Here is a 16,149-nt window from a genome sequence, read left to right as displayed (position 1 = left end):
TTTTTTTTTTGCGGCTTGTTTTTAAAAATGTGCTCGGGAGTTGGGAGAGGAAGCACAGTGGGAGATGAACAGAGGCTGAAGCATGTGCATGTGGGTATATGTTTTTGTATGGTTCGGTGTGTGCAAAGTGCAGCGAATGCTCTTCCAGAGGACTAGCGGTGCGGCGTTCCTTTTCATCCCCGGCGGCGCCGCCGCCATCATACATTCGCCTCTCACCACAAACACGCACATAGACGCGCCTTTACAATTCGTACCCTCGCCGGCGTAAACCATCTGTACGGACGAGTGCTTGCATCCCCAATAGGGGTAACGAGGTTCCCCTGAGGGGTACTTTTCCTTAACAATTTCTCGCAGACCACCGCAAAAGACAACAACATTGTTTCTTTTTTTGTTTTTTTCCTTTTTTTACGGTTGTGCGCAGCTAGAGTGGCTAATTTAGAACTTTGCCCGTCTTTTGTACAAACCCGTCGCGATGTTTCCCTGCCTTTCTAACTCTGACACGTAGTTTTCTTTACTTCTGCTTGTCATTTTTGTTTTTCCGTCCTTTCCGCGCGTGTTTGGTCGCAGAAAATGAAGATTGGGTGATTTTTCTTAACGAGCTGCCTAGGCCTGCAGATTGGTCCAACTAATAATAGCAGAAAAAAATGCTTACAGTATTTACAATTGGGTATCGTAATCAACTTATGTGTAGCAGTTGCAAACGAGCTGCCATGCCACACAACAAAAAATTCTAGGATTGTTATAGAGAAGTTTGTACGGCCGTTCTTGGTCAACATAGGCATGGCTATGAAAGACAGAGTAGCGTATCGAAAGAAACTGCTTGAAGCCATCTTGCGTCGCAAAGTACTTCGCGTCTAACCTTAATAATCAAGCTTTAGAATCTGTAAATATACCAGGTTGGAAGAAGATTGAAGTTTATAAATAAACCAGAGTTCTTTTTTCTTAAGATCCCATTGTTTGTTTGCATATCAATTAAGTTACATGACAAAGTGCATTACGGGATACGGTGGTCTGTGCTACATGTGCCAAAGACTAGACGTTCACAAGATAATGCCCAACCTTTTCAATCAGTAACTACAATTATCGCAAAGTTAATAAACAAAAATGGAGAGATCATTGCGAGGTGGTTGTTTCTCGCCGCCATAGGTTTTTCCCCAAAGCCGGGGTCACGCTGAACGTACATCATACAAAAGACAGTCTGCAAACTGATTCAAACGCTAGTCACCTCGATATAATATACCGATCTCACCAGCCAGTTTGACTACGCCACCGCTGCCGCAATGCATCTAGGGAACTTTAGTCTTTCTGCACGTGCCACAACCTCGCTGGAGCTCTGCGTGTGAGGAGCACCAGACGGCAGAAGCCCTCTCGTGCACTGCAGCCCGCCTCCTGTGAACTAAAGTTATGGCGGCGTCACGCATGCGCTGAACGCTTGGTGAGATCGGTCTATTGAGCTTCGATTGCCGCAAGGCAATGAGTTCAAGGAGACACTTGGCACGCGGCATTTGAACCACGGATATCGCGGTGACTTCTGCAGGCTGTCTTTTGTATAATGCCTAATCAGTGTGACCCCGGCTTAAAGGTACTTCTAGTAGAGGCAAACACCGCAATACGACCAGCGAAAATTGCGTAATAAATATCAAAAATATTAAAAAAGGACAACACGGACTTCACTATATAGTATCAAACCTCTTGAGGCTCAGAAAGGTACGCCAGACAACGTGCGAAGGTAAAAAATAAAAAAGGGAAAAAAATGTTGCAGCAGGATTATTTTTATTCAGGAAAATACTATTTTTTTTATATGCGGAGCTATTTTTTGTTTTTGTTTTTTACGTGCTACAGATTGCAATCAAATATATCAAAAGGCGCACTTGTAGCGCTAGCCGCATCACGTCGAGATAAATATCTCAAATTAAATAACCATCACAAATTTTCTATCTACATCCCCAGAGCAATGTTCACCGTTCTACCACAATACACAAAAAATTTGTAAGTATAATTTGTAGTAATTTGACGTAACAAGACCTCTTCTTGAACTCTTCTGCCTCGCGCCATGCTGTCGATGACTGGGTTGGTTGCGCCTCCCCGCGGAGACACGCCGTCTCCTTCTCTTTTTTTCCAATGACGCCCTCTCCGCACGAATGGGACGGCCGGAGAAGCGTTCGCGCGCTTCGGGATCTCGGAGGCCGCAGTGGAAGCTAGGAGTCATCGCACCGGTGCCGAAGAATGTCACGACGACGTTTTTTCACAATTCGCGTTTGAGTTGAGGATTAAAGCTCAGGAGGAAGAAGAAGGAAAATCGTTTCATGACCCCTTTAAACCTTTCCTGGTGGTTTTTCTGTTTTTTTTCTTTTTTTTAATTCTGGATTTTTCCCAGATATAACTTTACATGCGGCTCCTAAAGTACACAGATGTGCTTTATTTAACTTGCATTTTAAGCCTCTTTACCCATTTTCTGCGCCCAAAATTGGACTAATTTTCGAAGCGAGGACATAATTACGGCAGCGATTTGCCTGGAATTCTGGGTATCTTTGGTTTCTTGTCCCCACGGAGCCGGTCACGTGACCTTTAAATCCCTCTTGCAGGTGAATTAACCGCCGGGAGAGATACCCATATTGATGAGCAAACCGTCCCTGTTGTGTTGCAAAGCGTTCACCCGTTGAACCAACATAAATAGTAAACGTTTGTGATCGTCAATGCGCTACTTTAGTAAACTATGCAAACGTACCAATATTCCATTTTCACGCTAACTGTGCCGTGCAGTGAAATCTAAAGTGTTTTCAGCTCTGCATAACTGTCATATAAAGACTTTACGGTATTTGTTTACAGTGTACCGCAATGTGTCTTTGCCGGATGCGATGCTCAAACAAATATTGGTCTTTGATTGCAGAGTTTTTTCAGTGGATTCGTGGCCTGTGCGAGATGCACCGAAAGGCGGGCATATTCAAGATTTACGCCGGCGTGAACCCCATCGTGTTCCTGTGCACACCAGAAGCAGCCGCGGTGAGTCTATGCGTCCAAATAAAACAAACAAAAAAAGCAAAAAAAGAAAAAGAGTAAAGAAAACACCGCACTTTCGGCGAGGCAATCGCGTCACCGCGAGAGCGACATAATCAAGGCCTTTTGTCCGGTAAATTACAGCCTTTCACCCTTCCTTAATGGGAAAGAATAACATGTAATTTCAAGAGAAAGACTCACACCACTCACTTATTTTTAGATTACGACCTAAGGCTCCAGTCGGCATATGCATCTTTAATGAAAAAAAAAAAAAAGTGTATATATGCAAATATACACGGAAAGCACCCGAAGGAAAAAGGGGGAGAGAGTTAGACCATTTATTTTTGCTGCCGGAAGACTTGTCCACGTACGCACGCGATGCACCAATTGCTCGCTGTTTCGCCGCGTCAACAAAAGCTGTAGGCAAGTATGCGTGCATCCGCGTAATCACTATAAAAACAAATTAAGAACCCGCAGTCTCGCGGGCGAACTTCCAAACCCCGGTGGTGCAAGGCGAAATACCTCTCTTTAACGCTTTCTATGTGGGCACTTAGCGCGGCCATAAAGCGAGAAATATGCATGCATGACGGAATATGGCATAGCGACGCGGAAAGGCGAGCGTCTTTTGCTTCATATCAATTATCTGATTAAGAAGCGGGTTTCCGGCGAAATCCTCAATTACCCGCATAAACAACGCAAATAATCATGGTCATGTTTGCCTGCGGAGCGCACACATGACCATGATCTTTTCCTAAATCATCATTATTTCCAAACAAAAGAAAGAATGATGATTTAGGACAGTTTTGCGGACCCCTTGCGGATCGACGGAAATGATGGAGGACCCCGTCTGTGGTGAAGGGAGGTGAAAGGTATAGGTTAATTACAATAATGATTTAATAAATGGATATGACTAAGGGCTAGTGTGAAGTAGATTTCTCTTATCGACATACCCACGAGAAAACTCGCCTGGAAACTGAACATTCCTTCTCGATCTGAAAACAGAAAACTTTTATCGCCGGGCTTTACTGACGAGGCGGGGCTTCGCGGAGTTCTAGAATGCCTTCGCGGACCCCCATTTGAGAGCCACTGATTTAGGAAAAGATCAAGCACGCTCATCTGGAAAACCTGCCGGTCAATAAGGACGCTTTGGTCCACATTAGGGCTGAAACTCAAAGTTTTTGTTCCAGTATGTTCCAGTGAGTCATTGAGTTCACGACACAGCGCGAACTCATTGACGAATCGAGATATAAGGGGGGTTGTGGAGACCGCACTCATAGCAAAAGGAGAGCTGAAGTGTTGTCACTTATGTGAAAGATAGCGCAGATTTTTGGGCTAAAGTATGGTATTTTTTTGAAAATTCAGGGCCTTGAAAAGCACAAAGAAGCCAAGGAAGAGCCAAGCTTGACCTCCTTTTGCACGAGTACACACACCTTGTCATTAAATCACCAAAACAAGTGTCAAACTTAAGCCGTGGTCACACTGCTTATACCATCATACAAAAGACAGTCTGCATACAAATTCGAACACAAGTCACCGCGAGATTCGTGCTTCGAATTCCACATGGCCATGAGCTCAAGGAAACAACTTGACACGGGGCATTCAAACCACGGATATTGAGGTGACTCGTGTTCGCGGACTGCCTTTTGTATTATGTATAATTAGTGTGTCCCCGGCTTTAGGCTTCACTGCCTGGTACGGGACGGTCATCTGGCATCTTTGTGCGTAAATCACCAAACAAATGCCAAAGCTAAACTTTATTTCTAATTTTTTCCTTATTTTTTTTTTAAGGCAGCGTTGGGTTTAGATTGCTAAACAAGTGCCAGAATTAAGTTTCACTGCCGGTTGTTCGGTTGATAGGTGGAGCTTTTTGGCTGATGTCTGGCATTTTGGCAATTATGTGGCAAGCTGCAAGAAAAAGAAAACCCATGAAAACTAAACGAAAAAATTAATTTTTTCACTGACTTTGCTTTGAAGCAAAACCGTATTAGATCCAAGTTAGGCGTTTCTCTTTTACGCGCTCTGTGTAGACCGGTAAAAAATATTCTTTTTTACGAAACAATCCGGTAACAATTATACGTAAAAAAAAAATAGACGGGAACCCGACGCTATGATTGTTTTGTGCTCGAAACTACAAGCTTAAGAACTGAAAAGAACCGGTGGTGGCGAATTACACTCTGATGGAGTTCACAAATTATCCCGCAAACTCACTCAGCCAGAACTCGGAGCTCCTGCAGATCTACCGGTTTAGGGTAAACACGGTACCCCAATCATTGGCCCTTTCTTTAGTAGGTTCAAGCAATATAGGAGGGGTGGCGTGCGTCCTGCTCGCCGTTCTCGTTGGCTGGGCTGAAGAACGGAGAATTTCCTCGGTGTATCTGGATCAGTTTTGCGCACGTTCCTCGAAAAGTGGAACGAAAGCTCGTTTATCGTTTCTTCTCAGCTTTGGAACGCGTTCCCGTCACGTCTCATTGTTGCCAAAGAGATGCGTTCCTGATACATTTCTAGGTTTAGAACGCTTCGACATTTTTTTGCTAAATTGATGTAGTTTCATTACATTACCGTGTTGAATAATTATAAGATAAAATAAACTGGCAATATAGGTATATTACAATATACGAAACTAATTATATCGCTGGTAGTAGTTTACCCTTTGGGTTCCGAAGAGGTTTTGCACCTCGGAATCGAAGGAACCTTCGCTGGACGGATTCCTTCAGTAAGTGCTGAACTAGTTTAAAAATCTGTCTTTCGGACCTGGTCCATCATACGTGTAAAGCATGTGGCGCTGACCACTTCGGTTTTGAAATGACGCAAGGTCAGATAAGGCATTAGAGTCAGCATCTCGTCCTTAAGCGCGGTGGCGTGATCAAAGCAGTGATTCGCACCACAGAGTTACGCCGCGATCGGTTCGAAAAATAGGCAAATGCTGGAAATAGCGAGTGCAAATAAGCAGTTTCTTTTTTTACCAAATGCCTAAGACTTTTCTTCGGAAAAAAGAAAAGTGATCATGAAGACACGTCTGTTTTTTTTTTCGCCGGCCGGTTAGGACGTACGCATTGTACTCGCATTTCGCAATAGCATTCTACGTTGATTTATGCATAACATCGATGGGAGCGCATGATTCTTAGATAACGCCGTGTACGCGATCGGAATTATAGCGCACTCCAAATAAACATTCCGGACTCCAACTTTGTTTTAATCGCACACCGCCATGTTTACAGTTGGCAATGCGGGAACGTCTGCCGGCGCTACGACTAGCATGATCATGCATACGTCATACATCACTCATAATCCGGTGTCCCCTTATAAAAATGGCAGATCTGGACTTATATAAAAAAAAATATATGGATATATAAAATATTGGGCAGATCTGGCCATATCAAGCACATCGGTTTATATAACACTTGTATACGGCAGATCTGCCCAATTTTTTATATATCCATATCTGGGTCTGCCAAATAGGGGTATATCTGCCTCCCATATCAGGGTGCTTTTTTTTTTATTCTTGCAGATTTGTTCATAAAAAAAGTCCTGAAAGCTTCACTTGTGCGGTTTCTGCGAGTGAGTTGTACGCCCAGGGGGACATTACGGGGGCGCTAAGCTTTGCGATTACTCGGCTAAGTAATTAAAATTCACTAATGAACTTTTCAATTAGCAAAAATAGACATACGGTTCCAATAAGCAGCTAGCGGGGCGTCGTCCAAAATCCCAAAATCAGTCATTTTCAGAAAGTCTTTCAGCGCGTGAGAAGCGCACTAAAGCCACTACTCGTGGAGCAGGGCTAGCGGTCTCGGTAAGGCGCCCGCTCAATTTTTCTGTCTCTTATCTAGCCCCAGCCTTGTACCTGGTCCACGAGTGGTAACTTCAGTGCACTACTGCGCTTCACACGCGCTCAGTCTTTGTAAAATTTACTGGTTTAGGGGTTTCGGACGACGCTCGGCAAGTTTCTAATTGAAACCATATGTCTATTTTCACTAATTAAAAGTTAATTAATGAATTTTATTTAATTAGCCGACTTATCTTAAAGATTAGCAAACTACATAACATCCCCCTGGGCGTATCACTCTCGAACAAACCGCATAAGTGTAGCGTTCACGGCTTCTTTTAAAACAAATCTGCAAAAATAAATTTAAAAAAAACAAAAAAAAAACGGTATCTACCGTGCTGGTAGTTGACTCTTCGACCCTCCACAGCGGGAGCAATGGTAAACTGTGCTGCGCTCGGCTGTAGCAATTACCCGGTATCCCGACGATCGTTTCGTCGGCATAAACCGCGAGGCAGAGTGTCCGTCAAGTTAGAGAAAGTACGAGCGGGAGGAGAGGGATACGCCCGCGGATGACCTAGCATTGTTTACCAGTATTTCGCAAAATCGTAACAATCTTTCTACAAGCGACTCGTAAAGCCGCTCGTCAAATTTTGGAACGCGTAATTAAGAGTCTGTGCTGCGGTTGTTTTTTGGCGACACGTCAAAACTTTGTCGGCCGCATGTCGAAACTTTCTGCTTGTAGCGCAATCGCACCAATGCCGAAACATTCTGCACAATGATTCTTCAGGCTGCCAGGAGATAGACACGGCCTAAATCTAGAGGTAATCTGGAAGAATACGTTTAGGAAAAACGATCAATTGTCACGAAATAGGCTGCAGCGCACTTACGTTGACAAGACGCCACTTGAAAGGTGTTGTCCGAGGGAGATGTCGACACGGCCACGGCAAAACCACCACTCGAACACAGAAACGAGAAAGTGCCCGTGAAGATTCAACACGATGTAGCACAAGCTGTCGTTTGTAAAACCGAACACTAAACGCATCACAAAAAATTCTTGGGCTTCTTTGAAGAACTCGCTTGCAGAAGCAGACATACGCATCTGCCACAGAGGGAGAATTCACACGCCAAACTAGGTCCGGCTAAACGCATTCCGAGAGCGGCAACGGCTAATTCGCAATCCGTCAAACCACGTGACCACTCACCTTTTACAACGCGTTCAGCTTAGGGAGAGAGAAAAGGATCGAAGGAGAGGCCAAAACGGGGTTTCACGAACAAAAGGCTTATCTTTTGGGGCCACAACGAGGAGGTGTGTCACTTGTAACAAAGGTTGACAGTGCTGTGAATGCTGTGTGTGACCTTGGGCGCCAGGCAGGTGCGATGTCCTGCTTTGTCACCAGATTCTAGACTGTAGTCACGTGACCCTAACCGGAGACACGATTGGCCTAAAACACGCGTAGCGTCTACCCTGCTGTCAATACCGAGTGAACATACAGCTCTATGAAGTCTAGCTTTTGAACTCAAAACGATGCGAGTTTCAAGATATTATGTTTTACGCTGTTTTACATTATAATTTTAAATGAAAAAATTAACGCGACTATTTTTTTTGTGCATGATGTCGACAAATAAATAGATAAATAAATATGTATATAAATATATTTTTACTAATAGGTTTAAAATCACGTGTACACTGTTTAAAATTTTTTTACGAACGAGCTATGCATAAAAGACACCACGGACAGCACATCTTCCGACTTTCAACACACGATGAATCTCCATCGCTCGCAAACGAACGGATGCGATGCTGCGCGAGCGGTTTTGAAAGAGCTGCGTATTAGCGGGCGCAACGGCTTCCGTTCGAAGGGAAAAGGATTCGGGACGGCGAAGTAGCGTCTTGCATCTTGAGTAAGCTAACGGTTCGTGTTTACCCGCTCAATTTAGCGGGGAAACATGAAAAAAAAATTAGTTTCACTGCCAGATTTCGCGGGAAAATTGACGTCACGTGACATACGTACCGATTCAATCTCTCGCTAAATTTAGCGGGGCGGTTACACCGATGGCGACGCCAACACCGCTTAACTCGGAAACGGGTGCCTAAGAGCTCCGACTAAAATCCATTATTTGATTAACTCGCGTTCCGATCCCACTTCGTCATATTGTCACACATCAAACATACAACCAAATTTCATTTGTCTTTCAATCTTTAAATTGCGCAATTGATTAATTTGTCCAAATACCTGGAATAACTTCTTTTTAAGGATGTAGACAATAGTTAACCAATTACATGAGACCCATGCAATATAGATCAATCAACTAGTGTCATAGCGAGAAAATATAACTTGTTGCTTGCACGACTGAAACGGGCCCATATATCATTATCAGGGGCGCTATATTTGCACGCGTATATGGTGATATATGGCTTATTTACGCACTTGTACGGCCAGATCTGGCAGTATTTGCCCACGTATATGGCGAAAAACGGCCGTATTAACCCCCATGTCTGGCGAAATACAGCCCTATTTGACTGCTTATATTATCATATCTGAACGTATATACAATATATCAGGGCCATATCTGACATTTTCGTACGGGTCGTCCTGCATTCTAATTAGCCCCACTTTCGGTTCGTCACCGAGCTTCAATCTTTAGCCGGCTATCTGTGAAAACTAGTCAGACTCCTTAGGCTCACGAAGCTTCCCAGAGGGTCGTCCAGGTAGAAGCTCGACCATCCAAGTGCACAAACATGCAAATTAAAAAAAGAAAGAAAAAAACACGGGGAGGCTACTGTGGTCGGTGAGAACAGCACACTGCAAGAACGGTAGATTCAAATCGCAGAGATGATAACGTCACTGGCAGCGCGTTTTCAACATATTGTGTCGCCACCAGACATTGAATTGTATTGTATTTTGTTTTTGCCTGATTGAATGAAAATATGATGCGCTAATATTTTGTGGCTGCAAATTGCTCCCTGAATAGCCCGATGCACTAATGAGATAATAAAATAAAAAGAACGGAAGCTCAAATGTCATTAGAAGTCGCCTTTGATCGGCGGCTGCCACCATTTGCCGTCTTTATTTCAAATGGCTTCAATTTATCGCAGAAATTAACAAAATATTATTATTCTAAAGTGCTTTTGTTAGGATAATAGGTACGCCTAGATTTGTACGAAAGGACGATTGACAAGGACGCATTAATAAATGAGAAATATTGGCGCCTCAAAGTACATCTATTTTCATGAAACCCGGGCTTCCTCAGATAAAATCAATTTAAAAGCAAATAAGTTCTTTTTCTCAGACGGGCGCGATGACAATTTAAAACGGGTAATATCTGAGAATTATTAGGCCCTTTCAGGCATATTCCAGTAAATTAGAATAGTCTGCTTTAGCATAAAACAAAAATAACTGAAACATCAAAAGCACAATACTTCAGAAAAAAGACCTTTGTACTCATAGTGGCAGGGAATGAACAAATCTAAATGACTTCTGGGACTTCCGGTCTCGTTTCTCGGTTAGGTTTTACTTCGCTTATTTTTTTCGTCACTACGAAACGCTGAAGCAAAAAACAAAAATGGAATTGAGTGTCGACGCCATATTCTACTTTCCCTGGCAAAAGTGCAAAGTATATTTTGCGTGTGTGTGTTTGTGTAAGATGTCGTTAAGCACGATTATGTTATCTCCACAGCCTCTCTTAGCCAGCAATACGAACTTGAAGAAGTCGATGAACTACAGGAAACTACATTCGTGGCTGGGGCCGGACGGACTTCTAACAAGGTCAGCCCCTTAGCGTACTATTCGTACGCGAAGTCACTCACTGTGAAAATGTGTGCGTGTTGAATTTATGCTGAACATCAATCCAACAGCCGGAGTGCTCACATAAAGTATTAACTGCTTGTGAAAATTACTTTCAACATGTCATATTACTGAATATCGAGATATAATTGCTGATATTGAACAGCACGAATCGTGTGAGTCACAGACGAGCTTGAATACAGCGAAAGCAATTTTTCGTAGTCGTTTTGTGGGGTAGTGATGATTCACTCGAAATTAACTGTGTGCAAAACTTTGTCATGCAATGCAGGTGGTTGGTTTCATAGAATTATTATAATGCGCGCTAGAGGTTAAAACGGCGCTGGTGTCTATGCGACTTCCGGGAGGCAAATTGAAGCAGACAGCAACCAGTCTACTTTGGCGGTGATTCTGTGCATTCCTATGGGAAAACACGCGCGCATTTTGTCTTTTCGCCGGAAAATAACATAGATAACCTTGATTATTTTAGTTGTACCGGATAGTATGTACCTTTATTCATATTGTGAAAGTGTAATTGCTTTAGTTACAGCATTTTTCTTTACAACTGAACGATGTTAAACTTCGCTATATTTCAGGCCCAAACCTCTGTACCATGGCAGGTATGTAAGAAGGAGCGATGATTCTAAGCAAAATAACCATCGAAAGGAATGTAGAGTGTGTTCAAGGTTCGCTAGCATTCCGGCGGCGCTTATATATTGCAATATGCCCGTCCTGTCACTATCGTGCATCTTTACGATCGGTTAAAAAAACATTCGAACATAAAATTAAAGTATGTGAGCTACGAAAGGTGTGTATTTTTACTATTTCCTATGTCGGGCAGTTTTTATCAAGCACCTGTTCTCTGGTTTCGATTACGAGACGGAATGTCCAACGAGCCTGAATGTCCAACGAGACGGAAGACCCAATAATGGATATTCAGGCGGGTTGGACATTCAGGCGCGTTGGACATTCCGTCTCGATTGGACCTTCCGTCTCGTTGGACCTTCAGGCTCGTTGGACATTCAGTCTCGGTTGGATCTTTCGTCTCGATGGATGTTCAGGCACGTTGGACATTCCGTCTCGATTGGATCTTTCGTCTCGTTGGACATTCAGGCACGTTGCACATTCCGTCTCGCCTATGACGTGCTAGAATAATTTGCCTTGTTAAATATACAGACTTGTGTGTATATTTAAACCGCCTTCTTGCAAGCATTGCCGTATTGTCGATACTAAAATTTCGTGCTACTGAATGTGATGTTGACAGACCGACAGAGAAACATAGAGCAGACACAAATATTTTAATTTCATCTATAGGAAGGCATGATGGCTATTTAGCTAAGTGCCTATGCGTAGCTATGTCCCAATCGGTTAAAGGTGACGATTGTACGACGCCAAACGCTCCTTTGATATTGGCAGCTCAAATGTTTCGAATGTTTTGATGACATAAGTCAGCCAATTTGAAATATATAATAGGGATGCAGTGTCCGTGTGTTCTAGTGCATCGCAATTGGGGGATATCTATGAAAGCCGCGCTTCAGATCCCAGGAATTTCTAGTTCAGTCCTCATCCCTGCCCGTTTCGATCTATAGATAACACAGGACCGCCCGTCAGCGCCACTGACTATGCGCACAGTCAATATTGAAATTTGTGAATAAAGCTTTAGCAGCTGCGTGGGGCGATCGCATCAGCAGTTTGCCACAAGCGTATTTTCCCTAAAAAATATATCTTCTCTTTAAAATGAAAAAAACATTTGCGTCTAACTCGCCTATAAATACACCGGGGGGAGGGGGTGGGGGTTAGGGGGGGGGACACGACAACCCATGAGTAAATGTCAAAACAATTGTGTGAATTTAACAAATTTTTATTTTTGTTCGTTTATCTTTAGAACAGACAACTACTCACTATACACTGCAGTTGCCAGTATAGTTTACATAAACATGCATTCCCTGTCAGTAGGTTAGTATGGCACAGACCAGGAGAGAGAACACTATAGTGTTCTCTCTCCTGGTCTGTGCCATACTATAGTGTTCTCTCTCCTGGTCTGTGCCATAAAAAAAAAAAAATTGTGTACTGCGTGATACTATAGTATCACGCAGTACACATTTTTTTTTTTTTTTTGCATGGGACATGCACAGTGGCTCTCAGAAGCCCATGTAATTTAACTCGCTTCTGGAAGCACTGCGAAGCTCCCGATCCTGTCGAGGTAGTTGATGACGTCTTGGTACGTGGGAGCTTGACTGGTGATAAAGAACTCAAACGCATCCATCTCGGCGTGCAGCAGAAGGTTCACACCCGGATGTACCAATAGCCTGCATCCTGTGTGAATATAACAAAAGATCGTTCCACGTGGCTTTCTATTCTTGTATGGGAAGCGTATTGCACCGCGAAGCCGCTCAGTTCGTCGTAATTTCATTGGTCTCTGGACAGCTGGAAGAAGGACAATTCGTTAAATAGGGCAATTTGCCCTAGGCGAATCCGCAGAATAAAAATTCGGGCGAAAGTGCCCGTTTGTCGAAGTGTCGAAACGAGCCAGGGACAGTGGGGGTCAACATTGAGACCCTCTTTCTAAAAAAGAGAGGATCACAAATGCAGTTTTCAGAACTTACAAGGGTTCGATAGTAAATCATCGTACCCGGGTCGTTCAAAATGATAGAAGCCGGGTTCTACGTGAATATGTACACTCGCGACTCTAGCATGATGGGATTTGGGAAGACCGAGCGAGCGGCTGACCTCCTGAGCCTGTGGTCACCTGTGCACTTGTTATCTGCGCATATGAATGAATCGCAGTCGCACTGTCGCAGCGGCTCTTTGACAAAGTTACGACCAGTTGAAATCCGATCGCAGCCTTGGTATGCTACCTGGGCGCGTATCGGTACGATTGCCGCATGCCACGTGACCAGAAACGGCAGAGCTGGAGCTGTCCTAAAAAGTATTGTAATAATTATTGAAAGTGCCTACTTGTGGCTCTACACATTGTTCACTGCGATAGCAACCGCTTTGGTGGCCGAAGCATGCGAAACTAATCGTCGCGATAAGCGTCAATGTGCCGGATCCTCCGGATAATCACCGGACAAAAGCTCACCATCACCTGCACAAAGGCTTAATGGAAGGAACGTTGCATTTTCTCATTGGTTTTAATATGAGGATCGAATTTTTGTTTTTGGGGACCGAGAAGTCCAATCAAAAATGCCTAAAACCTTCACCATCGTTCTGTAAAAAAAAAAAAAAAAAAGAAACTTTAGCGAAATTATACATACTGCACCGACTTCACCTAACAATAATACTAACAATTTAATCAGAAGATTTTTTTTCCCCAAGTGGGACATCAGCTTTGCGTTACTAGCTAGGACACCAATAAAAAAAAAATACAGCAACTCGTACAATACGGAAAGTAGACTGACTGGGGATAAGCGCGATTAACGATTCTCAGAACTCTCGTGGACCCCACATTTGTTTCCGCGCCAGAGTTACGACCTTCTAAAAAGCAAACGCGTGACCGATTGTCACTGGTATACGAGTTCGGTCTTTGATCTTGTAGCATGTGTGACCTTTTCCACGTGATTTTTTAATTATAAAAATTATCTTTATATTTATATATATAAAACGAACAATAAATGTTTTTTTTTTTTTTTTTATGAAGTCTATAATATACACGAGCATAATTTTTACTTCTATTTAGGGGACTTCACAGAGGCAACGTCAGTGGGACAATCTCAGCGGCACACCAAAATAGCCGTGCATCAAAAGCCCGGTACTGAAAAGCCTGGTGGCAAAACTACCACGTACCAAAACTACCACGTACCAAACGTCCGGTTCCCCATTCCATCGAACGCATTTTTCACCGCCGTAACTTTCAGTAATCCTATTATTCGAAGAAAAAAATATCTTCTAAATTTTATGCACGGTTCATTCCATATCCGTTGGATATTCAGACTCGATGGACATTCAGGCTCGTTGGACATTCCGTCTCGGTTGGATCTTCCGTCTCGTTGGATATTCAGGCACGTTGGACATTCCGTCTTGATTGGACCTTTCGTCTCGTTGGACATTCCGTCTCGCCTGTCACGTGACCGATTGGACATTCAGGCTCGTTGGACATTCAGTCTCGTTGGACATTCATACCATAAGCGTCTGGTTTCTCCCTATTTGCAAATATTTGGAGCGTGCGGGTGATGATTTGAACCCAACAAGCATCGTCGCACATATTCATGAGCAGATAGAATAACGCAGTACTTAATTATTGCAAATCGGACTATATTACGTGGCTTTCCATTTATTTTTATCGTCTGCATGCACAAGGAGTTACTTGTAGAGTTTTACTGAGTAGTTCTTGCCGTCTCTATTGGGTTTCCACGTGTCCTTCGTTGCTTTGGCACGTATATCCCCCATGCTGGAAAGCGCCGATGCCGTGTTCGCGCTAACAGTGCCCAACAGTGCACATAAATACAAGTAGGCAGCGGTTTTAGCACCGTTTTTCATGCCAATAATTTAAAATAAAAACGCCGTAAGTGACTAATTATTTCGTCTCCGTGACTGAGATATGTTTCAATGTGCCTAGTACGTACGAATTATTCGTGATATGTGCTCTTATAATCGAGCGCAGAGAGAAAATGCACTCGCGTTTTCCCATAGAAATGCATTACCGAAAGTAAATTTCCGACTGGTTGTTGTCTGCTTCAATTTTCAGCAGCACACTAGCGCCAGTTGAACCTCTAGCGTACATTAAATAACTCTATGATTGGTTCATTGCAACAATTTACTTAGCCCATCCAGAAACTTTCGAGCCGATAGAGAACGGTTTGAATATATAAAATACAATTTGCTTTTGCATTTCAATCTATCGATCAAACTGTAATATTATATTTATTTATACAAAAATTGTGTTCTATAAGGAACGCAGCGGTCGCTATCTCCATTTTCACTCTTCCAGGAACGCGACGCCGTGTCTGGCGTAGCTGCACGCTCTTTTTTGTACGCTTTCCTTTTCTGTCCTTTCTTTGTGTTGCTGTTTTCAGAGCTATCGCAGCTGGCGAAGACTTCTCGAATCGTCTCGGAGTTTCCTGTCCTGCCTTTTCTGCATTCTTTTTTTTTTTGGTTTCTATGGTTAATATTATTTTTTTATTTTTTTTTTATTTTTCACACTTGCGTTGAGTGGCAGGCCGAGCTAGCAGTTTAGGTGTTTCACAGCCGTGTATACAGAGAGTCTGGTCAATGGAAAGAGCCGGCGGAAGCCGGGGTGGTGCGGCGAAAGCGGCGGTGCCGCCAGCGCCGTATATTCCCCCTGTGATGAGCTTGCAAAGTAAGAATGCGCTGGGATGACCTTGAAGGATTCGTGTAACGAGGCGCAGGTATCTGTTTTTGTTTCTGGAGGAGGCTGAAAGTACATCAATGTATAATCATAAGAGATGGGTGGAAAAGGGGGTTTCAAGGTGCTGAGTGTGTTAACTGAGCCAGGAAAGGTGACATTGACGAAAACCTTTCCCTGAAACATGAGGCGACACTGCGAATGTGGTTTGCACGTTCATGGCTTGGGTCAAAACTCCCACGGAGCTGAATCTGCGGTTTTATTTGGCCACTCCGTCGTGGCCGCGACCGCGAGTGCTTTCA

General features: G+C 43.4%; 1 protein-coding gene across 1 annotated transcript in view; it reads left to right on the top strand.

The window, feature by feature from the left end:
- The first annotated feature begins 2,838 nt into the window (after positions 1–2,838).
- Positions 2,839–16,149, top strand: part of LOC115332927 (cytochrome P450 4V2) — a 39,616-nt gene continuing 26,305 nt past the window's right edge. The window contains exons 1-2 of the mRNA XM_040215407.3: positions 2,839–3,003; positions 10,439–10,527. Of these exons, the coding sequence (XP_040071341.3) occupies positions 2,839–3,003; positions 10,439–10,527 (254 nt within the window). The remainder of the gene's footprint in view (positions 3,004–10,438; positions 10,528–16,149) is intronic.

This window comes from Ixodes scapularis, unplaced genomic scaffold (assembly GCF_016920785.2).
Source record: "Ixodes scapularis isolate PalLabHiFi unplaced genomic scaffold, ASM1692078v2 PGA_scaffold3__209_contigs__length_174095766, whole genome shotgun sequence".
Lineage (NCBI taxonomy): Eukaryota > Metazoa > Arthropoda > Arachnida > Ixodida > Ixodidae > Ixodes > Ixodes scapularis.
Note: the sequence above shows the minus strand (reverse complement) of the source record. Positions and strands in the feature narration are given on the sequence as shown.